Source organism: Vulpes vulpes, chromosome 1 (genome assembly GCF_048418805.1).
Source record: "Vulpes vulpes isolate BD-2025 chromosome 1, VulVul3, whole genome shotgun sequence".
In the NCBI taxonomy this organism is placed as follows: domain Eukaryota; kingdom Metazoa; phylum Chordata; class Mammalia; order Carnivora; family Canidae; genus Vulpes; species Vulpes vulpes.
The window spans coordinates 70,474,579-70,501,706 of NC_132780.1; the positions used below are offsets into that span (position 1 = coordinate 70,474,579).

At 36.6% G+C, this 27,128-nt stretch overlaps 1 protein-coding gene across 4 annotated transcripts in view; it reads right to left on the reverse strand.

Moving 5' to 3' along the window:
• PACRG (parkin coregulated) overlaps nt 1-27,128 on the reverse strand; it is a 514,394-nt gene that overhangs the window by 429,764 nt on the left and 57,502 nt on the right. For 2 of the 4 annotated variants that reach the window (XM_026015953.2, XM_072766627.1), the window contains exon 2: nt 3,019-3,153. The exons of the other annotated variants lie outside the window; for them this stretch is intronic. In XM_026015953.2, the coding sequence (XP_025871738.1) occupies nt 3,019-3,153 (135 nt within the window). The remainder of the gene's footprint in view (nt 1-3,018; nt 3,154-27,128) is intronic. 4 annotated transcript variants of the gene reach the window in all.

The following is a 27,128-nucleotide window of genomic DNA, read 5'->3' on the forward strand; positions in this document are numbered from 1 at the left end:
GCACCATCTAATATGGTAACCATGTGGCTATTTAAATTAAAATTAATTAAAATTAAAAATTTACTTCCTCACTCTCACTAGGGACATTTCAAGTGCTTAATGGCCACATATGGCTAGCTGTAATTATTAGACAGTGCAGATGTAGAACATTTTCACCATTGCAGAAACTTGTATTAATGCTCTTATTTTTAGCGATACCATAAGGGATAGACTAAACTGCACAGATTATGGTGTTTGGTCTGCCTTGTTGTTTTGGCATGTAGAATAAATAACCATTTTCATGTACACTAAATTAGGGTGGCAGTTCAGGATGCAGGTTGAAAAATAAAGACATTTTTCTACATCTAACTCTTCTATTTTCTGACTTTACTTGCAGTCATTCATAAATTGTTACCATAGAGTGGCTTTATTATTTTAAGAATATATGGTGACTTCTAATATAGTGCTGATGGGGTTCAGCTAATCTAGAACAGATAGAAAGGAATTTGGGGTCATGGCAGCAATGATCAGAAGCTTCACATTCTAGCTGAGCCTCAGATGCTGGGACAGCCTTCATCATCCCTCAGGACAGTGGCTCATAAGTACTTCAGAGTCCCAGGAAGTTCTGATAAAACACATTACTTCTTGCTACTTCATTATACACACCATTTCAGGGGCTCAGAAACTCCTTGGAGTCCAGTGCTGTCACAAAGAGTATGGAGAGTGGACCAGTATTTTCCTGGGAAACAGAGTTACTCAGGAGCCTTCAGCAGGGGCATTAGCTGTGACATGAAAATCTGTGCTCTGTCCACACACAGGAAGAAAGTATAGTACAGGGTCTTGGGTTGTTTTGCTTTTGTTTTTATTTCGTGAGATGTGGGGGTAGGCCTGTTTCCTTCAACATTTAAGGCCCCTTCCTTAGGTATGGTATCTGTCCTAAAGAAGCCCTCTACCCCTACCTAGTACCAGATTGTCCCCATAGCACATGCCTAAGAAATAAATATGAATAGGTTGAGAGATTGTTTACAAGCCTATACTTAATCATTTTAACATCTTATTTTCAATATTAGAGTAGTACAAATGAAATGTAGTTGGCAGAAGCCCACAGGTCATAGGATAAGATGTTTCTTTAAATGTAGGCTATTATTCTACCACTGGCAGCAAATAAATTGCTTCCTTTTTATTCTGACTTTTTAGCTTGCTGAATCAGTATTGTTGTCAATAGAAACTTAAAAGAATTAATATGGCCATAAAAAAGAAAAGTAGTTTATATCCTTTCTGACTGCTGGATTGTCAAAGATAAAGGAAAATGATTCATCCTACATTTTCATTATTTTCAAGATGAAGGTTTTTTCCGAGTCTCTTGACACTTCTAAAAGTTACTCATAAGATTATTTGAACAGGTCAAAAATAAATCTATAACTTTTTTATTGATACAATTCTTATGAGCTATAATTGCTTAAAACACCAAAATCTACTGACTTTTTATAAGGAATTATAGCATATTCTTCTACTCCAAGGGAATCAGATTTTTAAGAACCTCCATTTTTACCATGTGGAGCCAGTATACAGACAAATAAACACAAAATCCATGTACCTAATCAAATATAAGCAAACCCAAAAATTACAGTAAAATTCTGAGAATATGAACTTACATTAAGACTAAAATATCTGGATTACTTATACTTGCTATAAGTTTTTCCTCATTATGTGTGCACATTGTCACATAATAAATTCACATTTTAATAGAAATGATTAAAAGCAAGATAGTGATGTCCTTCATCCTCCTAAAAAAATTACGACATAATTTAATACAGGGACAGCTTCAGATTTCCATTGCCAAATAGTTTGTAGAAATTCTACTTTCAATAACTGAATTTCTAATGGTTGCTCAAGGTTTAGAAATGTTTAATAATTCTATGAAAACATTTAAAGACATACTAGAAATAATGCAAGCAACTCTTAGTTGCTCCATAAAAGAAGGAAAAGGTTAATTTTGATGAATTTAAGTATTTACTTTGATGAATTCTTTACTTTGGTCATTTTATTTTTTAATGCAAATTTACACAGAGTACAAACAATTCCTATCTTCACCTTCAGACACTATTGTGGGACTTTTTCATGAAATGGGTCAATTGCTTCAGTCAGATGGCATTTGGCAAAAATCTCCTGTTCCTCAACCCAAGGCTATACACGTGTGCAAACTCTGTCTTTAGGCAGAGAAGCCCTTTTAGCTGATAAATATCACCCAAGGCAAAGTCCTTGATAACAAAAAACAATTAAATAGCAGAGGCTGGTTAGAGATCAGCATTCGTTTTTCAAATTAAATGTAAAAGCCTTCTCCAGTTAAGAGATTGGCAAGTTTTTACAAATAATATCAGTGAGCCTTTTAGAAAGAAACACGGCCACATTAGAATGGAATCATTAGGCAATACATTTATTTTGAAGCCAATTAACCTTTTGTCAGAAAAATGTCGGTGCTGTAATGGTTTCAGTGTGGAGGTCAGCCTCTAACCGGGCACGTATGACAGCCACTGTCACTGACATGTGCCACAGACAGAGAGAGTGCGGCGACGGGAACCGACCTTCTTTTGTATTCCACTCTGCATTTCCAGGGAGCAGACAGTCTTGACCTATCCATTTAGGTAATTAAAGCTTCTATTTGGAAGTGTCCTGCAGGAAGGTGAAATTTGGGGTAGATAAATGGCTGTTGCTCTCCGAATTCAGCCACCAGTTCCATCATTTGATGGACTGCCTGAAACAGGCTGCACTGCCAGGTTCTCATAAAAATAGAGATGAATTGGGTAGCAGACAATTCTCTAAGGCAAAGCAACTCTGTCATTTTCTTTCTCGCAGGCTATAATTTAATTGTTAGTCAAAGTGGACAGCTGACACAGGGGGGCCTTCTCTAAGAGCTTACCCACCACCTTCCATTCACAGCGAAATCACTCTAGTTTATTTACTTAGCCAAGTTTGTTTGGCATTGGGAGATGTCACTCTCACTGCACAGCTGGTTCTCCCAGCTGTGCCCTGACTTACCTTCCACGCTATTTTGTTTCCTTTCGAATCATGCTCAAGGGCAATTGGGAAATCTCCTCGCTCATAAAATTTTCGAAATGCTGTGGGCTTGGTTGGTCTTTCTTTAAATGCTCCTGCAGCTGGAGGGCCTCTCACCTTCAGAGAAAAATAACAGGAATCAGGTTTTGAAAAATACCCAAAATGTATGGAGAAAAGACTTCTCTTAAGTTTTAGTTTATATGAAATTGTCTAATGATGGACAACAGCAACTTCATTAATACAAAAAATTTAAAGAAGATAATTATTTAATAATCATTAAGGGTTACTTTGTTTCAAGCTACTTTAGAAAGCATTCCTAGAAAAAAGTCACTAAAAAAATATCACCTACAAAGAAAAAAAAAAGCCTAAACTTTTAAGTAAAACTTTTAAGAGAGGAGTTCAGAATGTTAAAACTGTTAAGATTTCTAAGAATTGCTGAATCTAATCTCAGGTTTGATATACTTTGTGGAATACTGAAGTAATAAATTACGATACGTCCGATAGTGGCACCCGGGTTGCTCAGTAGGTTAAGCATCTGACTCTTGATTTAGGTTCAGGTCTGGATCTCAGGGCTGTGAGAACAAGCCCCACATCGGCCTCTGAACTCAGCATGGAGTCTGTGTGGGGTTCTTTCCCTCTGTCCCTCCCACTTCCATTATTTGTCTCTAAAATAAATTTTAAAAAGTAAAATATGTTCCTTTAAATCTTTCTATATACATAAAATGGTAAAATATGTTCTCATGTGAATATAACAAGAAAACTATAAAAATGTTATATAAAATTAAGTTATAATAAAGAATTTAAAAAGAAAAATGTGTACATATAGCATATATTTGAAATTATGAATTTATGAGAAAGTAACATTAGACTGCACAAGAATCTTTCATCCTCCAAACTGAGATTTTTCTCAAAGAAGAAACATTTCATATTGAGTTATTCACATTAGAAATATATTTTAAATCTGCATTATTTACATATGAATTAATTCATTAGGTTACAAAATGGAAAGTGATAGGTAACCTACTTAGAAAATTATAGATCACTCATTATCCTTCTCTGAAAAAAAAGTAAATACTAGTTATTTATTAGTTTAATAAAAACATGATTATCTTGTTAATTCATAATATGGACAAAATAGCAAATAATTTATATAATATCTTGATATTTTAAGTTACTTGATACCAGGTTAATTTTTAATGTTTGTATAAAAGCTTTAATTTTAATAAAGAAATATGTAAAAATACATACTATAGATAATATACATAATATATATAATAATAAATATGTTAGATAATGACAAATACATTTTATCTGAGGTACATAGAAAGGTGAATACTAGAAACTGAGTGGTATATTAAAATACTAAGATAATTAAATGCTGAACTGGAGTTTAAGAGTAAGGTAACACAAAGATATTTGTTAGGGTTTATTTTTTTATTTCTTATTTTTTTAGAGAGAGAGCGTCCTTGCACACACATGCAAGGTTGGGGGGAGGGGCAGAGGGAGAGGGAGAGAGAAAATCTCAAGCAGACTCTGGGAGGGAAAGGGCAGAGGGAAAAAGATAATCTCAAGCAGACTCCTCACTGAACCTGGATCCTATAGTGGGGCTCAATCCCACCAGCCTTATATCATGACCTGAGGTAAAATCAAAAGTTAGACACTTAACAGAGCCACCCAGGCACCCCTAGAGTTCAGAATTTCCTTCACTGCATGGCACATTATTTCCGGCATATAATTATGTAAGTAATTGAAGTGACACTGGGCAGTGGGGAAGCATGATTGCGTCTTAAAAAATATTTGAAATTTGTTCTGGTGTTAGAATTATTAGCCACCATTTTTAGACAAACTCAATTGTTAAGTAACCATATGTATATGACAACTACTTTGAGCAGAGCCCTGAGCTGGATGTTACACATACATTCCTAATGTATGACAGAAACCATGAAGATGTCACTCTGGGCTTTAGCAATATATGGAGTGGTAAATTTTGAATCACATTTTTGGAAATTGATAAAGAATTGACAACTTTTTATTTTGGCAATAAGTTATATACCCCCCCCCCAAAAAAGATTACTATCTACCATCACATCACCATTTTAACACCCTCTAAAAAAGTGGAAAACATGATCAAAAGAAAGAAACCTCAGCCAAATTAAACTAGCATCACACATATTTATAGAAAGTTACATGCAATAGTGCAGATGTGTATATGTTTATGTGTATTGTATTATTGTACAGTACTGATTGCTGGTCAGCAGATACCTGATTTTTGTGTTTTAAAAAATAAATATTAAATACATAAGGAAAATACATATGTATTTATTTATACATATACATATATTTATACATATGTATTTTCCTTATGTACTTAATTAGTCATTTACTAGTTTAATAAAAACATGATTATCTTGTTAATTCATAATATGGACAAAATAGCAAATGTGTATATACATACATATGTATATGTGTATATGTGTATATACACATATACATATATTTATACGTATATACATATGTATACATATATAATGAAATATTCAGCCAGAAACAGAAGGAAATCTTGCCATTTATGACAACATGGATGAAGCTTGAGGCCATTATGCTGAGTAAGTGCATAAGTCAGACAAAAAGACAAAACTGTAATCTCACTTACATGTGAAATGTAAAAGAATCGAACTCATAGAAACAGAATAGATTGGTGGTTGCCAGGGTCTAGAGGCTAAGGGTGACATCTACTGATGGTCTTTTTTCATCCGCTTTTTGATCTTCCTGATTCTTGGTGTGGTAATTGATTTTCTGTTGAAACCTGGACACTGGTGAGACTCCAGATCTTAAATCTTCTGTTTTAGCTGGTTTATTCCAACCTATCTCTGGCAGAGATGTGGGGAAGGGTATTAGCTCACTACTGTCAGGTTGGGGTAGAAATCCTGGAACCCTACCTGGCCTCTGTTGACTCAGGAGAGGGAGTTTCTCATTGCTACTGGGTGAAGCTGGAGGCTCCAGCACCACCAGGCCTCCAGGGACTTTGTGGACAGGGAGGAGTGGCAGTGCCCCATTACTGCTCCCCACACTGACACCACAGAAAGGGGTTGCCTCACTGCTGCTGGGCAGGGATGACATTCCTGTCCCACTAGGAGGCACCTCAGCACAAAGGGGCAAGAGATTTTCCCTGCTGACAGGGTGAGTGTCCAAGGTACCCCCCTCAACTGTGGGTACTGCTCTTTACTGGTCCAGTAGGGATAAAAGGTTCAAATCCTTGTTCAAAACATTCAGCTACAGCCATCATTAAGATCTCTTGTCTATGTATCATCTGCTAACCAGCCTTTTCAATTTTTCTAGATGCCAAGTTTTTATGTTGTTGTTAGCAAACCTCCCATTTGTTCAATGACCAAAGATTTTCTAGAAAGTATTCATCTTTGTCCCTTTTCTTTGTATTTATCTTAAAATTGATTTCTCTTTTGCCTTTTGTCTCTTCTTCTAAATACATTCTTTCTGATTCTGAATTCAAAATTCTAATCATCCAAACTTTTCAAAGAACGAACATATTTCTAAGAAGCCTAGAAGGCTTTTTATAAACTGTTATAGATAACGTGTACTTCCTCTTTCTTCCCATAAATTTTCATGGACTCCCTACAGAAACGATTCCATGCCTACAATTTCATGGAAAGTCTTTACTTAGTTTGCTATGTGATCACTCAACAGTACAGAAATTCTTTCTTCAGTGTCTGTTATCCTCTGTTTTTATATTTCTGCCATTTACTCATTTTAAAACACTGTATTTTTTTTTTTTTTTGGATTCTGCTATAAGCCCCTTCCAAATTAAGTCTTGGCATCTCAAAGTTGTAATTTGAAAACTAACTAGAAAATTTTCAGTTACACCTGTTAGTGCAACATGGGCATTATCTAATTTTATGCAGATGCTTTGTCACTGTCCCTGGATAATAATTTTTTTTCCGTTCCAAATACATATTTACTTACTTAAATCTAATAGAAGGATATAACATTTTTTATATTCTACACATACTCCATTCCAGCATTCTAAGTAATTCTAAAAACCTGTACATGAAAAACCAAGTAAATAATAATCTCTGGAAAGGTAATAAAGATATTACTACTAGAAATCACACAGATGGATGTAAGTTGACTAAATAAAATTAAAAATGAGTAAAAGTACTGTTAAGAATCCTTATGTACAGCCCATATTTATAGGACTACTGCAGATTTTATTTAATGTCTTAAGAGGACTACTGCAGGTTTTAGTTAGTATCTTAAGAATTTTACCCCATTCATTATAAATAATATAGAACAAATAAGGAACCATAAATCAAACTAGATTTGTGGGAAAATGCAATTAGGATTTGCCTCAATGGTGGGGGCTGTCCATAAACCAATTAGGAAGAATGGGTGTCGCAGCAGAATGTTTTAATAAAATCTAATGCACTTGGGAACCAAGATATTGAATGCACTTTGAAGTGACTATCAATGACAGAATACTTTATATGCCTACACTTATTGAATGCTGGAAGGATTTATGATGTAGAGCACAGGCTCTGTCATATGGTCACAAAAAATAATTAGTAGGCAAGAATTTTAAGGTTCTCTAAAATTCTTCATTATATAATTTGAAATTATATATATAAAATGTATATTTATAATTTATATATTTACATATATAAAATTCTTCATTATATAATTTGAAATTTTTGCTATTCAATAGTATTTTTTAGCATAACCTGAGGCTGATAAAAAAAAAGAGCCCTTTACTTCAAGTGGGAAATTTATACTGCGTTATTCTAATGCGCCTGTTTAGCCAGCTTACTAACAATGAAACAATAAGGATACAAAGACATTAATTTCTGATTTTCATCAGCTTTTTAAAAAAATTTTTTTTTTAATTTATTTATGATAGTCACAGAGAGAGAGAGAGAGAGAGAGAGGCAGAGACACAGGCAGAGGGAGAAGCAGGCTCCATGCACCAGGAGCCCGATGTAGGATTCGATCTGGGGTCTCCAGGATCGCGCCCTGGGCCAAAGGCAGGCGCTAAACCATGGAGCCACCCAGGGATCCCTTCATCAGCTTTTTAAAAAAGATTTATTATTTATTTGAGAGAAAGAGACAGGAAGAGAGCACAAGCATGGGGAGCCGTAGAGGGAGGAGAAGCAGACTCACCACTGAGGAGGGAGCCCGATGCAGGGGCTCCATCCCAGGACCCCGGAATTGCAACCTGAGCCAAAGGTAGACAACTGACTGAGCCACCGAGGTGCCCCTCCTATTTTCATCAGCTTTAACCTGAAATTTGGATTCAATGAAAGTGATGTGGTTAAGCAGTTGGTAGGCAAGAGCTATACTGTCTTCCAGCTACAGAGGCACTTGAATATTAGCCCGAGGGAGGACCAGCAAATTTGTTGCCATTAGCCTAGACTTCTGAGTAAGTAGGACTGTAATTCAGTGTCTGCCCCACTTGCCAATCATAACTGTTAACGCATCAGAAATTTTGCATTACCTAACATTACCAGATAACCAAGAATATGATTTCCAAAGTATTACAATTAGCAAATCTTATTGTAGTGGTAGATGAAGCACCTTATCATTAACAAAAATGAGTGTGTATTATCAGCTAAAGTTTTTATAAGAAATTTTAATAATATAACAAAACATTATGATAGTGGTATTTTTGTTAGTAATAGCCAGAAGAGATAACAATGCCTTATATGGTGTGTGTGTGTGTGTGTGTGTGTGTGTATCAACAAATGTTCAACATATATAGACATCTTGTGGAGTCTTGAACAATCAGGCCCTACAGGTAATCGTGAGCAGCAGGAAAAAACATCCAAGTGTTGTGGGTAAGCTGCTTTAGGAAGCTTATTCCACTGAGATCTAACAGGAGGGGCCTGGAGTCACAGTGATCAGGCTGGACTTTCGAGCAGTGGCCCAAACACAAGGCGGCAAAGACCTTAAATTAGGACACCATCAACAACAACAAAATCCCCTAATGATCTATTTATGTTTTACAAGCATTGTTGGTTTCAGTTTTCAACAAAACTTGCATGAAATGATCATCACGGACAAGAAAACCTAAGCTTTGGTTGCTTCAATAAGCTGGCAGAAATCAGAGTTAGTCAGTAGTACGAAGGAGACCCCTGTGCTTCTGTTCTCCAGGATATGTCCTTAGTCACTATACCAGAAAGCTGGGTTTGGGCAAAATCCTAAAGGAGAATAATCTAGGGCACATGACTGATTGAATGAGGAGATCCAGAGGCAGAGATGAGACAGGCTTCTGACTACAAAGATGCAAATAATTAATGTGTTTAAGTTACATAAAAAATAAACTCTGGAATGGAGGGAAAGCTCAATAAATCACATAGAATTCTACCACCTATTGCTAATTTTGTGCTTTTCCTTCCAGAACAAATGTACAAATATCATGCCCATTTCATATTATGCTCTTCAGACAGAGACCCCTACATAAGTTAATAAAATAAAAATTTATAGTTTATGATTCCTGATAAAGATTATTTGCTGATTAAATGGGAGAACAGGTCTTCTTAGTCGGCTTGGGTTGCTATAACAAAATACCATAGATCAGATGACTTAAATGACAGATGTTCATTTTCTCACATTTCTGGAGGCTGGACATCCAAGATCAGGGTGGCAGCATGGTCTGGTTCTAATAAGAACCCTCTTACTAGTTTGTAGACCATCGCCTTTCACTGTGTCCTCACATGCTAGAGAGTGCTCAAGAGAGTATGGTCTCTCTCCCTCCTCTTAATAAGGACACTAAGTCCCATCATGGAGGCCACTCTCTTAGGGAGCCATCTCATAAATGTAATCCTGATGGCCCCACCTCCAAACATCATCACATTGGGGGTTAGTGCTTCAACATATGGAGTTTGCAGAATGTAAACATTTAGTTTCTGACATCTTCGTATTGTTCAATTTGGATTAATATGTTTAACAAATGAGGATGAATATTTTCTCATCTTAGTATAAATGCTAAATGCATACATTTGCACAAGTGTTCATGTCTTTTCCATATTAATATCAATTTGTATGAGTTTTTTATCAATAGGTATTAACCATTGGTCGCATTTACTGTAAATATCTCCTACCATCTTTGTTTTTCACTTTTATTTATTTAGCATTTAAAAGTTTTAGTTTTTTTTTCTTTGGTAGAAAAGTTTCTTGGTCTTTATTGCTCTTTTTATCTCTGGGCTTTGAGCTTCTTTGTATCATTCCTCAGTCAGGATACTGTGAATGTTGTGCACAATGAATATTGACTAATTAAATCATATCCTTCATCTACTTAAAACCCACGGATGATTTCCTACTGAAATGCATTCCCGCTGTGCAGACAGACATTTGGAAGCTGATGGCAATGCCTCTGGTAATGCCTCTACATACTGGCCATTCTCGAATATGCCCTGCTTTCTTAGGCCTCCATAATTTTCCTGTTCCACCAACCTCTAATTCTTCCTCACGCCTTCATTCCTTTAGCTCCTCCTTCTTTTTTTCCTGAATAACCACAAATCACCTTCATGAAGCAGCACCACCTCATTAGTTCTAAGAAACCTTTCCCAACAGGCCATATCCCTACTTTGGAGTGGGATTAAGTTTCTCTTCACATTAGGCCTGAAATGCCCAAGGGATGAACTAACTAACAGTAGACACCAGATCAATCTGTATGGACATTATCAGGGAGATTCAGGTGATTCACAAAGTTTGCCAGTATCAAGTGGTGGGTTAAATCTATGGAGATTGGTAAATTTTCCCAAAGGGAAAGTAAGTGTATAGTGAAAAAAAGGCTGAGAACCTGAAACATTTCCTGGAAACTTAATAATAAATGGATTCTATGGGAGAATTGCAAGAATAGAGTGGTAGGAAGAAAATGGGGGAAGGGATGGTTTAGAAATCAATGAATGAGAGGAAGAGTTTTTTAATGATACAAGTGGGTTAGTTAAGAAGAGAGTTAAAAGTTCTCTGAAAATCAAAAAGCTATACTGGCATGATGGGAGGGAAACCAGACTACAGTTCATTGAGGGATGAATGAGGAATGAAAACAGATATAGGCTTTGGGAGCCATCCTGTCCCATGAGCTATGAAAATCTGAGTTGCTAGTAAGAATTGCTAAAGTTGGGCACAGGTAATTGTGGTTGGAAATGGAGAAAGATAAAAATCATTAATGGGCTATAATACTGGAATTCATAAACTAATCACTTACGGAACTAGAATACATCTTATAATAAAATATATATTTATGACACTTATCTAAAGTGGCTAGAGAAACTTGTGAAGTATAGTTTTTTCAGTGTTAGAAACTCATGAGAAAAAAAAGAAACTCATAAATCTGAATTCAAGGACCTATGGTCACATACACTAAGATATTTCCTAGGAACAGAGTTAAGAAATTGTCTCTAATATAGATCCTGCCTATGTCATTCATTCACTGAAAAATGTATTGAATACATACTATTTCCGGGTCACTAGGCTTGGTATTATTGGTGACAAAGATGTAAGTCAAATATATTATCCTCAAAATACATATCATTTAGGAAAATAGGTGAGACTGTCTCCCAGGCTCTTTTATAGAAATAAGCATGTGATACATCAAAGAAATGCCACAGAAAGATATAGAGAATTCTGTGCACTCAGATGATAAAACATTTCAGTTTTAAGACATTATTTTTTTTTCATTAGACAATGTTATTTAGCTTTGCAAAATACCTACATTTTTCAGTGGAACCAGGCAGCAATATATTTTAATTTCCTATAAACTTGAATTCTGTACAATTTCAATTAGAGGTAATTATCAGAGAATTATAGTTGCCACATCACAAATTTGTATATTTACAACTTTTATAGTTATTAATGATTACATCTGAACTAACTGCCTCTATTCTGTGTACATCTTAGATCTAAGTAACTATCAATATCACCAGTTTTATGACCACAAATTCATTACTGATGAGACCAATAATATTTTCTTTTTATGCAAAAATTCTCACAATAAAACTCACATTTTCTCTTTTGAAATTCACTTGTGGAGATGGCGGAAGAGTAGGGTCCCCAAATCACCTGTCCCCACCAAATTACCTAGATAACCTTCAAATCATCCTGAAAATCTATGAATTAGGCCCGAGATTTAAAGAGAGACCAGCTGGAACGCTACAGTGAGAAGAGTTCGCGCCTCTATCAAGGTAGGAAGACGGGGAAAAAGAAATAAAGGAACAAAAGGCCTCCAAGGGGGAGGGGCCCCACGAGGAGCCGGGCTGAGGCCGGGGCGAGTGTCCCCAGGACAGGAGAGCCCCGACCCAGAGGAGCAGGAGCTGCACCAACCTTCCCGGGCGGAAAGGGGCTCGCAGGGAGTTAGAGCAGGACCCAGGAGGGCGGGGATGCCCTCGGGCTCCCTGGGACAGTAACAGGCACCTGCACCCGGGAGAGTGCGCCGAGCTCCCTAAGGGCTGCAGCGCACGGAGGGACCCGGAGCAGCTCGGAGGGGCTCGGGCGGCGGCTCCGCGGAGGGGGCTGCGGGGCGGGAGCGCGAATCCGACAGCGCAGGCCCCGGAGCACAGGGCGCCGGGACACAGCCCAGGATCCGGCCTCCCCCAGGGACAGGCAGAGGCCGGGAGGGCCCAGGACAGCAAGGACGCTCCTGCCCCGAGCTGAGCAGATCAGCGGCCCCGCCCCGGAGCCTCCAGGCCCTGCAGACGGAGAGCCCCGGAGTTACTGCGGGGGCTGACTCCAGGGTCCCAGAGCTGCCCCCGCCACTGGGGTTGTTCCTCCAGGGGCCTCACGGGGTGAACACCCCCACTGAGCCTCACAGTGGCCTCACCGGATAAACAGGATAAACATTACTCACTGAGCCCTACACCAGGCTGGGGACAGAGCAGTTCCCCCAAGTGCTAACACCTGAAAATCAGCACAACAGGCCCCTCCCCCAGAAGACCATCTAGGCGGGCAGGGGAAAAACAAATTATTGACCAAGCAGTACTGGAAAGTTCCAGGGGGAGTCAAGGGACTTACAGTATACAGAATCAGAGGATACTCCCCCATGTTTTTTTGTTTTGTTTTTGTTTTTATTTTGCTTTTTGATTTCTGTTTGCTTCCCCTACCCCTTTTTCTTCCTTCCTTTTTTTTTCTCTTTTTCGTCTTTTTTTTCTTCCTTTTTTTTCTTCTTTTTTGCTTTTCTTTCCTTCTTTCTCTTCTCTATTTTTCTCCTTTTCCCAATACAACTTGTTTTTGGCCACTCTGCACTGAACAAAATGACTAGAAGGAAAACCTCACCTCAAACAAAGAATCAGAAACAGTCCTCTCTCCCACAGAGTTACAAAATTTGGATTACAATTCAATGTCAGAAAGCCAATTCAGAAGCACGATTATAAAGCTACTGGTGGCTCTACAAAAAAGCATAAAGGACTCAAAACACTTTATGACTGCAGAATTTAGATCTAACCAGGCAGAAATTAAAAATCAATTGAATGAGATGCAATCCAAACTAGAAGTCCTAACGACGAGGGTTAACGAGGTGGAAGAATGAGTGAGTGACATAGAAGACAAGTTGATGGCAAAGAGGGAAACTGAGGAAAAAAGAGACAAATAATTAAAAGACCATGAAGACAGATTAAGGGAAATAAACGACAGCCTGAGGAAGAAAAACCTACATTTAATTGGGGTTCCCGAGGGCGCCGAAAGGGACAGAGGGACAGAATATATATTTGAACAAATCCTAGCTGAAAACTTTCCTAATCTGGGAAGGGAAACAGGCATTCAGATCCAGGAAATAGAGAGATCCCCCCCTAAAATCAATAAAAACCGTTCAACACCTTGACATCTAATAGTTAAGCTTGCAAATTCCAAAGATAAAGAGAAGATCCTTAAAGCAGCAAGAGACAAGAAATCCATGACTTTTATGGGGAGGAGTATTAGGGTAACAGTAGACCTCTCCACAGAGACCTGGCAGGCCAGAAAGGGCTGGCAGGATATGTTCAGGGTCCTAAATGAGAAGAACATGCAACCAAGAATACTTTATCCAGCAAGGCTCTCATTTAAAATGGAAGGAGAGATAAAGAGCTTCCAAGACAGGCAGGAACTGAAAGAATATGTGACCTCCAAACCAGCTCTGCAAGAAATTTTAAGGGGGACTCTCAAAATTCCCCTTTAAGAAGAAGTCCAATGGAACAATCCACAAAAAACAAGGACTGAACAGATATCATGATGACACTAAACTCATATCTTTCAATAGTAACTCTGAACGTGAATGGGCTTAATGACCCCATCAAAAGGCGCAGGGTGTCAGACCAGATAAAAAGGCAGGATCCATCTATTTGCTGTCTACAAGAGACTCATTTTAGACAGAAGGACACCTACAGCCTGAAAATAAAAGGTTGGAGAACCATTTACCATTCAAATGGTCCTCAAAAGAAAGCAGGGGTAGCCATCCTTATATCAGATAAACTAAAATTTACCCCAAAGACTGTCGTGAGAGATGAAGAGAGACACTATATCATACTTAAAGGATCTATCCAACAAAAGGACTTAACAATCATCAATATATATGCCCCGAATAAGGGAGCTGCCAAATATATCAATTAATAACCAAAATTAGGACATACTTAGATAATAATACACTTATACTTGGTGACTTCAATCTAGTACTTTCTACACTCGATAGGTCTTCTAAACACAACATCTCCAAAGAAACGAGAGCTTTAAATGAAACACTGGACCAGATGGATTTCACAGATATCTATAGAACTTTACATCCAAACTCAACTGAATACACATTCTTCTCAAGTGCACATGGAACTTTCTCCAGAATAGACCACATACTGGGTCACAAATCAGGTCTTAACCAATACCAAAAGATTGGGATCGTCCCCTGTGTATTCTCAGACCATAATACCTTGAAATTAGAATTAAATCACAACAAGAAGTTTGGAAGGACCTCAAACACATGGAAGTTAAGGACCATCTTGCTAAAAGATGAAAGGGTCAACCAGGAAATTAAGGAAGAATTAAAAAGATTCATGGAAACTAATGAGAATGAAGATACAACCATTCAAAGTCTTTGGGATACAGCAAAGGCAGTCTTGAGGAGGAAATACATTGCAATACAAGCATCCATCCAAAAACTGGAAAGAACTCAAATACAAAAGCTAACCTTACACATAAAGGAGCTAGAGAAAAAACAGCAAATAGATCCTACACCCAGCAGAAGAAGAGAGTTAATAAAGATTCGAGCAGAACTCAACAGACCAGAAGAACTGTGGAACAGATCAACAAAACCAGGAGTTGGTTCTTTGAAAGAATTAAGATAGATAAACCATTAGCTAGCCTTATTAAAAGGAAGAGAGAGAAGACTCAAATTAATAAAATCATGAATGAGAAAGGAGAGATCACTACCAACACCAAGGAAATACAAATGATTTTAAAAACATATTATGAACAGCTATACGGCAACAAATTAGGCAATCTAGAAGAAATGGACGGATTCCTGGAAAGCCACAAATTACCAAAACTGGATCAAGAAGAAATAGAAAACCAGAACAGGCCAATAACCAGGGAGGAAATTGAAGCAGTGATCAAAAACCTCCCAAGACACAAAAGTCAACGGCCAGATGGCTTCCCTGGGGAATTCTATCAAACGTTTAAAGAAGAAACCATACCCATTCTACTAAAGCTGTTTGGAAAGACAGAAAGAGATGGAGTACTTCCAAATTCGTTCTATGAGGTCAGCATCTCCTTAATTCCAAAACTAGACAAAGACCCCACCAAAAAAGGAGAATTATAGACCAATATCCCTGATGAACATGGATGCAAAAATTCTCAACAAGATACTAGCCAATAGGATACAATAGTACATTAAGAAAATTATTCACCATGACCAAGTAGGATTTATTCCTGGGACACAAGACTAGTTCAACACTCGGAAAACAATCAATCATATCAGCAAGAGAAAAACCAAGAACCGTATGATCCTCTCAATAGATGCAGAGAAAGCATTTGACAAAATACAGCATCCATTCCTGATCAAAACTCTTTAGAGTATAGGGATAGAGGGGACATTCCTCAACATCTTAAAAGCCATCTACAAAAAGCCCACAGCCAATATCATTCTTAATGGGGAAACACTGGGAGCCTTTCCCCTAAGATCAGGAACAAGACAAGGCTGTCCACTCTCACCACTGCTATTCAACATAGTACTAGAAGTCCTAGCCTCAGCAATCAGACAACAAAAACACATTAAAGGCATTCAAGTTGGCACAAAAGAAGTCAAACTCTCCCTCTTCACAGATGACATGATACTCTACATAGAAAACCCAAAAGACTCCCCCCCAAGATTGCTAGAACTCATACAGCAATTTGACAGTGTAGCAGGATACAAACTCAATGCCCAGAAGTCAGTGGCATTTCTATACACTAACAATGAGACTGAAGAAAGAGAAATTAAGGAGTCAATCCCATTTACAATTACACCCAACAACATAAGATACCTAGGAATAAACCTAACCAAAGAGGTAAAGGATCTATACCCTAAAAACTATAGAACACTTCTGAAAGAAATTGAGGAAGACACAAAGAGATGGAAAAATATTCCATGCTCATGGATTGGCAGAATTAATATTGTGAAAATGTCAATGTTACCCAGGGCAATTTACACGTTTAATGCAATCCCTATCAAAATACCATGGACTTTCTTCAGAGAGTTAGAACAAATTACTTTAAGATTTGTGTAGAATCAGAAAAGACCCTGAATAGCCAGGGGAATTTTAAAAAAGAAAACCATAGCTGGGGGCATCACAATGCCAGATTTCAGGTTGTACTACAAAGCTGTGGTCATCAAGACAGTGTGGTACTGGCACAAAAACAGACACACAGATCAATGAGAATCCAGAAGTGGACCCTCAACTCTATGATCAACTAATATTCGATAAAGGAGGAAAGACTATCCACTGGAAGAAAGACAGTCGCTTCAATAAATGGTGCTGGGAAAATTGGACATCCACATGCAGAAGAATGAAAGTAGACCACTCTCTTGCACCATACACAAAGATAAACTCAAAATGGATGAGAGATCTAAATGTGAGACAAGATTCCATGAAAATCCTAGAGGAGAACACAGGCAACATCCTTTTTGAACTCAGCCACAGTAACTTCTTGCAAGATACATCCACGAAGGCAAAAGAAACAAAAGCAAAAATGAACTATTGGGACTTCATCAAGATAAGAAGCTTTTGCACAGCAAAGGATACAGTCAACAAAACTAAAAGACAACCTACAGAATGGGAGAAGATATTTGCAAAAGACGTATCAGATAAAGGGCTAGTTTCCAAGATCTATAAAGAACTTATTAAACTCCACACCAAAGAAACAAACAATCCAATGGGCTAAAGACATGAACAGAAATGGGCTAAAGACATGAACAGAAATCTCACAGAGGAAGACATAGACATGGCCAACACGCACATGAGAAAATGCTATGCATCACTTGCCATCCGGATAATACAAATCAAAACCACAATGAGATACCACCTCACACCAGTGAGAATGGGGAAAATTAACAAGGCAGGAAACCACAAATGTTGGAGAGGATGCGGAGAAAGGGGAACCCTCCTGCACTGTTGGTGGGAATGTGAACTGGTGCAGCCACTCTGGAAAACTGTGTGGAGGTTCCTCAAAAAGTTAAAAGTAGACCTGCCCTATGGCCCAGCAATTGCACTGCTGGGGATTTACCCCAAAGATACAGATGCAATGAAACGCCGGGACACCTGCACCCCGATGTTTATAGTAGCAATATCCACAATAGCCAAACTGTGGAAGGAGCCTTTGTGTCCATTGAAAGATAAATGGATAAAGAAGATGTGGTTTATGTATACAATGGAATATACTCAGCCATTAGAAATGACAAATACCCACCACTTGCTTCCACGTGGATGGAACTGGAGGGTATTATGCTGAGTGAAATAAGTCAATCGGAGAAAGACAAACATTATATGGTCTCATTCATTTGGGGAATATAAATAATAGTGAAAGGGAATAGAAGGGAAGGGAGAAGAAATGGGTAGGAAATATCAGAAAGGGAGACAGAACATGAAGACTCCTAACTCTGGGAAATGAACTAGGGGCGGTGGAAGGGGAAGAGGTTTGGGGGTGGGGGTAAATGGGTGATGGGCACTAAGGGGGGCACTTGATGGGATGAGCACTGGGTGTTATTCTGTTTGTTGGCAAATTGAACACCAATAAAAAATAAATTTAGTATTAATAAACAAAATAAATTCACTTGGATAAGTTAGAAAATGTTGCTTAAAACCTAAGGCTTGCGTGACACTTAAAATGAAATACATTAGTCTAAAATACTTATAGAGACTAGTTTAAATATGATTATAATAAGTAAAAACTAAAATAGTATTGTGGGTATTATAATAAGTTCTTATTAAATTAGCATTGTCCTGGGATCCCTGGGTGGCGCAGCGGTTTCGCGCCTGCCTTTGGCCCGGGGCGCGATCCGGGGGACCCTGAATCGAATCCCACGTCAGGCTCCCGGTGCATGGAGCCTGCTTCTCCCTCTGCCTGTGTCTCTGCCTCTCTCTCTCTCTATCTGTGACTATCATAAATAAATAAAAATTTAAAAAAAAAATTAGCATTGTCCTATGATGATTACCCCTCAAAAAAAAAAGCCCCCAAAACTTACAATATAGTTTTTCAGATAGGTGGAATGAGGATACAGTGTTAGTGAAAATAATAACATGGAATAAAATGACAAATATTTCAATTACAAAAATCTAGAAGACTTTAGTATTATACTCAACTCTTCTTCTCGACAATAAATTATGTCCTGCCTTGTACTCAAGAGGATCTAAGATAGCTCATGAAGATACATGCAGTACAGAAGAAAGCATAAGCATGGAGTGGGTGAATTAGTTCCCATACATTGTGGGCAAGTGATTGAATATTTGGAGCCTCACCTCTCTCATGGGTCAAAATAAAAAATTACACTGGCTGACCTCTAAGATCCTTTCTACACCTTTATAACCTAACGTGTGTATTTATTAATTCAACAAATATTGAGTACAAACAGTATTATCAGAGAATTCACCCAGCTTTAGAGCTAAGTGGAATCTCAAAAAGCCCATAAACCCCCTGCTGGAATCCACAAGGGCTATGGAAATACATCCCTGTTTACATTTCAAGGCTGATTTTTCTCAGCTCTATCACCTTTATAACGACCTCAGTTTTATAGATTCTAGACTTCTTTCAGGCTAAGATCCAGTAACTTGATTTAAAAATGGTTCTGCAACAACTGTATGAAATAAGGAAGTCCCAGAGATAGCTGAGAATACTATGGTTATGTCATTTTAAATTTACAACTGAACTGGAACACACTTGGCACTAAGATTTTATTTCAAAATGTTGTCTCTGTAGCCTAAAATAGTTCTGAAAGCAATATCGGACGACACAGTTTCTCTTAAATTGTTTTGTTTAAAGTAATAGGCATCGGTGGTCCTTTAAATTCTCCATTGTAGAGGAAAAAGGAGATTGATAGCCTTTCCTAACGAAACGAGATTCAATAATCAAATGATAAAAAAGAAATCTTGACAGTTGAAGGCTAAAAACGTTTACTCAAAAGCTGTTCTCTCCTTGCAGTTAAATATGGGAAAAGGCCACATATTTAAGTGCTTGAGTGTGATTCTTGCTATCAACTTGTCTCCAGAGAGTCATCAGAGATTTCAATTTAGACTATGCTGTTTAGCATCTGTCTTGTAGAACTGATAAAATCCCTGAATGCCTGAGACAGCTTGGCTAATACACTGTCACACCCAACACAAAGGCCAAAGAAATGAGTGAGCTAAATGTGAACAGAGAATATAAATGGGTAAGAGTTTAAAATATATTCTATTCCTCGTACATCTTCAATGTTGAAAGTGTGGTATATAGTTTATACCTAAATGTACCTCTTCTGTACCTTGCAACTGATTTCCTTCTTACTGAATAATTACAGTAAAAATGTTATTTTTGTATATGTGAAGAAACTGTGACCATTTGTATCTTACATATCATGAATATTTTAATAGAAAATGTGAAAATCTTTGTGTCTAATGATCCAAACTGATATTCTCCAGAAAATAAAAAAACTAGCTATTTAATAGAAAAACAATTTTGGAACTGTCTACAATAAAAGTTAGATAGGTAAAAAAGACTTCTGTCTTTCCATCAGTCTACTGGCTCCCTCTAATATAAAGTAGTTTGAAAGTTGATATAATTATAAGATGTTAAATACACTGATTATAAATTATAGACTCTAAAGGACAGATACAAGAAGAAAAGGATGTGCAAAAACATGGATGTTATCACACAAAGTACACAACTGCAACTTAACTAGATGATAACATGATGATACATACAAGGTTAGAGTCTGAGCAGTCTGGGTTCTTTTCCACTATGATTTTTACCACAGTTTGTTCAACCATAAAGAAATGCTAAGAATGTAAAAAGCCAATAAGAAGGAATGAAGATGTACCTAAGTAGTACCTAAGACGTAACTAAGTAGTCTATCCTAAGTAAAGTCAGAAATGTTTCATTCATATTCCATATGTAATATGTTTTTAAATTTTTATTGACCTCATGATTTATTTTTTAATAAAGAAAGTACATTTTTCCTGAGCCAAGAACTTCATTTGTGAAGGCCAGCTGAAGTTAAGCCAGCTTGTGGCCAAAATAAAGCCAACAGATAACATGAAGAATACACTCTTAATCTCTTCTCTATTCACAACAAACCAATCTTGGCCATTAGTCTAACTAACCCCACTAGACACTCCCTACTTGCTGATCTGGATTTATCAATAGCTTTCTTTACATTTAGATTTTTATTCTTACATAGTCCTGGTTTACTTTAGATGTATGCATTCAAATTATGGTTTGAATAGAATTTGTAAGCATGATTTGAAATATATTGTATATCAGAATATTATACAAACATTCCTCATCCTTATAGAAGTAATTTACACACACACACACACACACACACACAAAGCCTGAGTCAGTGACAAGTTTCCTCATGTCTTTCCTTTGAAACATGTTACTGAATCTTTGTTTTTACTATAGGATGAAATGTAAGATAACCTTGCCTTTTAAATAAATACAGGGAGAGTTCAGAAAACACCTTCCCCTAACTAGTCTACTTCAGTTCTTTGATAGCTAAGAAGTACTAAACCTCAAAAGTTAAAATGATTTCTAGCATGAACACCTCTTTCTTCAATCATACAAATATTTATAACTAAAAATTAGGAGAAAACGGGATCTATCAAAAATGAGTCAACATCTCACATATATCAGAATGGTTATCATCAAAAAGACAAGAAATAAGCGTTGGCAAGGATGTAGAGAAAGGAGAACCCTCATGCTCTTTTGGTGGGAATGTAAATTGGTATAGCCACTATGGAAAACAGTATGGAGTTTCCTCAAAAATTGGAAGCAAAACTATCATAGGACATGCTATTCCACTTCTGAATATTTATCTGAAGAAAATAAAAATTTGAAGATGTATATGCACCACTATGTTTATTGCACCATTATTCACAATAGCTAAGACATGAAAAGAACTTAAGTGTCCACATGATAGATAAAGAAATGGGTATATATACATAATGAAATACTACTCACCAATAAAAAAGAAGGAAATCTTACCTTTTGTGACAACCTGAATGGGCCTTGAGGATATCATTTTTTAAAAAATTAACTAAGATAAGGCATAAATTATGTGGGAGTAAGGGAAGAGATAAATTATGGTCTGTGATGAAAGGGCTAATTAATGAATTTAAGAAAACATTTTTTTCCTGAAAAAAAAAATGTTTCTGATGAGGAAGATCACATAGAGGGCAAACTTTGTTTCCTGTTTACAAAAAATGGGGGAAAGAAGGACTCATAGCAGAAGACCTTTCAAATCCTTTTGGGATCAGAGAAGCAGATAATCAGAGAAGCAAAATAAATACATATGCAAATAGTATTCATAACCACCACTCTTTTGACATCAGAGAAGGATTTTGGATTATGAATCCCAGAAGAATGCTACCCCCTATTCTGATCCAGAAACCTACTTCAGATTATAGTCTAGGAAAAGCCAATTATAGTCTAGGAAAAGCCATCTCATTCATTTGTATTAAAATGAGATCTAGCAGAGCATCAAAACAAAGATACTGTAAGAAAAAAATGTATCAAAAAACCATGAAACTTATCAATTGAAGAAAAATACAACACAGAAACAAATACTGTAACCAAATAATTTATCACAAATTTAAAAAGCTTGGTGAATCAACTAGTTCTATGGAAGACCAGAAAGTAGAAATGTAAGAATTATGACAGAGAAGAAATGGCAATGTGGCAATGATGAACATAAGCTGGGAGCTTTCTAAGAACAAGTAGGAATAAAAAATTCAAAATATGCAGATGAAACCGGGAGAGGCAAAAGGAAAAAAAAAACACTGCAAAAATACACACAGGATATCGGTGATTGTATTTAAAAAATGGAGATGTCGGAAAGAAACAGTCTGGGCAAGGAGAACTAGCATGTATAACCAAAGTTCTGAAAGAAAAAATTGAAAAGAATAGGGGGGAGATACTTAAAATTGCGGTTGAAAAAACTTTTCTGGGCCCACCTGGGTGGCTCAGTGGTTGAGGGTCAGCCTTTGGCTCAGGTTGTGATCCTGGAGTCCTAGGATCCAGTCCTGCATTGGGCTCCCCACAGGGAACCTGCTTCTCCCTCTGCCTATGTCTCTGCCTCTTTCTCTGTGTCTCTCATGGATAAATAAAATCTTAAAAAGAAAAAGAAAAAAACCTTTCTGAAATATAAGTATTACTTAACTGAAATGCAGATAGCACTAGAAAAATCTTACTGAAAAAGTCATATCTGTGATCAATGGAAAAATAAAGCAAGCAGGCAAACAAACAAAGATATATACATGCTAGTGAATTTATCAGAATGAAAAAAATAAAAAGGTCCTTTGTGTACATTATCAAAAAGATCATATTATCACTTATAAGAATCAGGTTGACTTTATGTTTTCCAATTTTAATATTTCATGCCAGAAGACAACATGTCAACACCTATAAGATTCACAAGAAAGGGTAAGCCAAATTATATAATTCCAGGAACATTGCCCTTCAATTATAAAGTCTATAGGTAAATCATTTTTGAATTTCAAGTATTCAAAGAAAACTGTTGCTATAAACCACTCTTGAGGAAACTCTTTGAAGACAAACTTGAAATTCTTAAGAGAAGACAGGCTGTTGAGCATTCATATAAATAGCTATAGGAATTATAATTTAGATTGACTTTAGCATGACAGCATAGAATGTAAAAGATATTTATCATATGCAAATGATATAACTAACACAAATTGGGAGAGAGATGAAAAAGAAGATGGAGATAAAGAAAGTTTGCTATTTGCTTCATCTGTTACCATAAGGAGTCAAAGGATTTTATTTAGAGTACAAACCATTATGTACTTGGACCAAGGTAGGTACAAAGTAAAGTGATACTATTGACTAAAATCAGGTGGTGCTATAGAAGGAGGAAGATGAGAAAACAGTCTAAATTTTTTCATTGCTCAGATTAGGGAATTAATAGCTAGTATATAAAAAATAGAGGCTTATAGATGCTATATACAGTTGTAATTTTAAAGATAACCATTATAACAAAAGAAATACGTATGTTCCCTTTCATGTACATGAGCAAAAAAACCCAATCCACATAAAGATTTTTAAAAAGATTTATTTATTTATTTATCTATTTATTTATTTATTTAAGAGAGAGAGAGAGAGAGAGAGCAAGAATAGGGGAGGGGCAGAGTGAGAAGGAGGAGGAAGTCGACTCCCTACTGAGTGAGGAGCCTGAGGTGGGGATCATGACCTGAACTGACACCAAGAGTCCAATACTTAACCTTCTGTGCCACTCAGGCACCTGCAAATAAGAATGATTTTATAAAACTAGAAAATATTATAGAGTAATTGCGCAGAACCCAGACCAAGTATCGCTGCTATCAATAAATATAAAAGGATTAAACAAACTTTCAGTTTGGATCAGAAGGAAAAACATACCTCTATGCTAAAACAAAGTTACTTGGAAAGATTGAAAAAAAAAAGAGTAGATAGAAATCTACCAAGAAAATGCAAATTAAAAGCTCAAATTAAATGCTATTCTTAATAGGAAAAGACAACACAGCTACTAAATTCAAGAACAAGATAAGTATTCCTCTATTATCTCTATTATTTAACATTATTTACTATTTTATTAGAGGCACTTGCCAATAAAATTTGGTACGAGAAAAAAAGTTTTAAAAAATTATGAGACATGAGGGATGCCTGGGGGTGGCTCAGTGGTTAAGTGTCTGCCTTCAGCCCAGGGCGTGATCCTGGATATCCGGGATCCAGTCCCACATTGGGTTCCCTGCATGAAGCCTGCTTCTCCCTCTGCCTGTGTCTCTGCCTCTCTCTCTCTCTCTCTGTGTCTCTCATGAATAAATAAATAAAATCTTTTAAAAAATTAGGAGAAATGAGATAAAACAGTGAATTCTGAAAACTATACACCTAGAAAAGCAAACAAAGCCAACCAAAAATTGACAAATACTGTGGAAAATCAGTATTCACAGGTAAAATTAATATGCAGAAAAGTGTAATGTTTATATATAAAAATGACAACCAATTAGAAGATATAAGCTAAGAGACCTCAATATTAGTGAAATATTAATATATGGAAATAATTTATAGGAAATGTATAAGATCTATATGAAGACACTTCAAAATATGACTGAAAGATACAAAGAAGACTTGCAAAATAGAAAACAATTTTCTGTGATAGAAAGACTACACATCATGAAATGATCAATTTCACTAAGTCAGTTTATAAATTTAACACAATCACAATAAAAAATAACCTGGTTTCTCTTTTTAGAAATAGACAAGATGATTCCAAAGTTTATATGTTATAATAAACCAACAAGATTATGTAGGAAATCTTTGAAAAATAATCAGTCTATGCAGCTACAAGAATAGAACAGTAATCGGCAATAGATGTAAATAATGATATAATTCAATATATCACTAAGTAGACCTCAAATCAATGGGGAATACATGGACTACTCATTAGTTGGTATGTTGGTATTGGGACAACTCATATACATCCAGAAAAAAATAAAATTGGATCAATTCTTCATACTTTATAACATTAGTTTCAAATGGATGAAATGTTCAAATGAAAAAAAAAAAACTGTCCTTAAAAAAAAAATCTGTAGAATGGATCTACAAAGTCTTACACATCCTGCTTCTGCTATTTCTCTTCCAGTTTCCTCTCCTACTACTCCCCATAATTAACTTTGCTCCAACACACTGGTTTCCCTTCTGTTCTTTGAACACACCAGCAGTTATATTCCTAACTTTGGAAATTTGTTCTGATTGTTCCCTCTGCTTGGAGTGTTCTCCCTTTATATGTTTGTTTGGTGAACTCCCTTACCTCCTCTAAGTGCCTGCCCAAACCTTGTCAGTGAGAACCACCATGACCATGCCATTTAATATTAACAGTCTCCCTGCCTTGGGGCCCCCAGACTTTTTATCCAGCTCTGCTTTTTCTTTTTTCTTCAGTGTTCATACTATATCCTTCTAACATACTATGGAGTGTATTTATAATGTTTATTGTTTATTGCCTTCCTACCAAAGCTAAATTACAAACTCTAATAATGGATTATTGTTTGTTTTTTCCTTATTAGATTAATAGTGCCTGGTAAAGAATAAGTGTTCAGTAAGTATTTGTTGAATTAATGATTAGTTAATTACTAATTACTAATTAACTAACTTAATTAGTAGAGAGGAGAGTAGAGAGGAGACATTGCTGATGAATGTAGAAAGGCTGTATCATTCAATATACAGTGCTGAGACAACTGTATTCACATAAAAAGTAAAACTGAAGCTCTACCTCACACCATATACAAATTAAATTCCATGAGATATAAAGACTTAAATATTAAACACTAGAGAAGATATAAAGAAACAGGAAGCCTCATTCCTGTTGGTTAGAATGATACAGCCACTTTGGAAAACATTTGGCATTGTCTAGTAAAGCTGCATATATAAAGATGCCACTGTATTCCTAGGCATCTAGGAATTTCATACATCAAGTGTCATCTTATCTCTTTCTAGCTCAATCCCTATGAAGCCCCAACTCTAAAACCCTTCACTGTAATTATCATCTACCTCCTTTTCCTTTGTTCTCTCTGTCTGCACTTCATGGTCAATCAGCATATCAACTCGTCCCTTGGACTCCCCTCAACTCCCTTAACACTCTCTTGGGTTTTTGGATTTTGCAAAATCTCAATGGCTGGTTAAATAAACTCTTTACCAACTCTCTGCTAACACCTATGCACCTAAAAGACAGTATTTTATTACACTCCCCTATTCTTTCTCCCCACTCACACAAATGACTCTTTCACATCATTTATTCTCTCCCCAAACCTCTAGCAACTCTTCTCCACCCACATTCAAAGCTAATAATCTTGCTTCTCTTCACTGACAAATAGAAATGACATAGAGAACTCCCATATGCTTCCACCACCACATTTATGTACTTAACCTATAAAACATACACTACCTTCCTTCAGGTGTGCATCAGAACACATGCTTTCTCACTGTTCACCTCAGTACAGCTTTCCATAACCGCCCGTGTTTAAAATTGCATACTACACACTTCGCACTCCCTAATCTTCCTTCTAGAACAGCATACTGGATAGTAAAATTTAAATCAAAGGAGTGCTATTTATATTAAATCATTTAAATAGAGGTAAAACACACCAGGGCAGGGCTAGTCTGAAGGAAAAGGAAATAAACACAGCTGATGTTCATTAATTTGTGGAGGATTTGTTGTCCTAGGTTCCAGGCATTTAGGACTGAACAAGCCAGGTAAGATCCCTGCTCTCCTGGAATTTATTATGGAAGGATCAAGCAATCTTTAAATTGCGTGTTTAAAATAAGACAATAGCAGTTATTAGATGATGTTCTGACATATTTGAAAATTTATATGTGAGGTTGGGGAGGAAAGAGCAACAAATCAA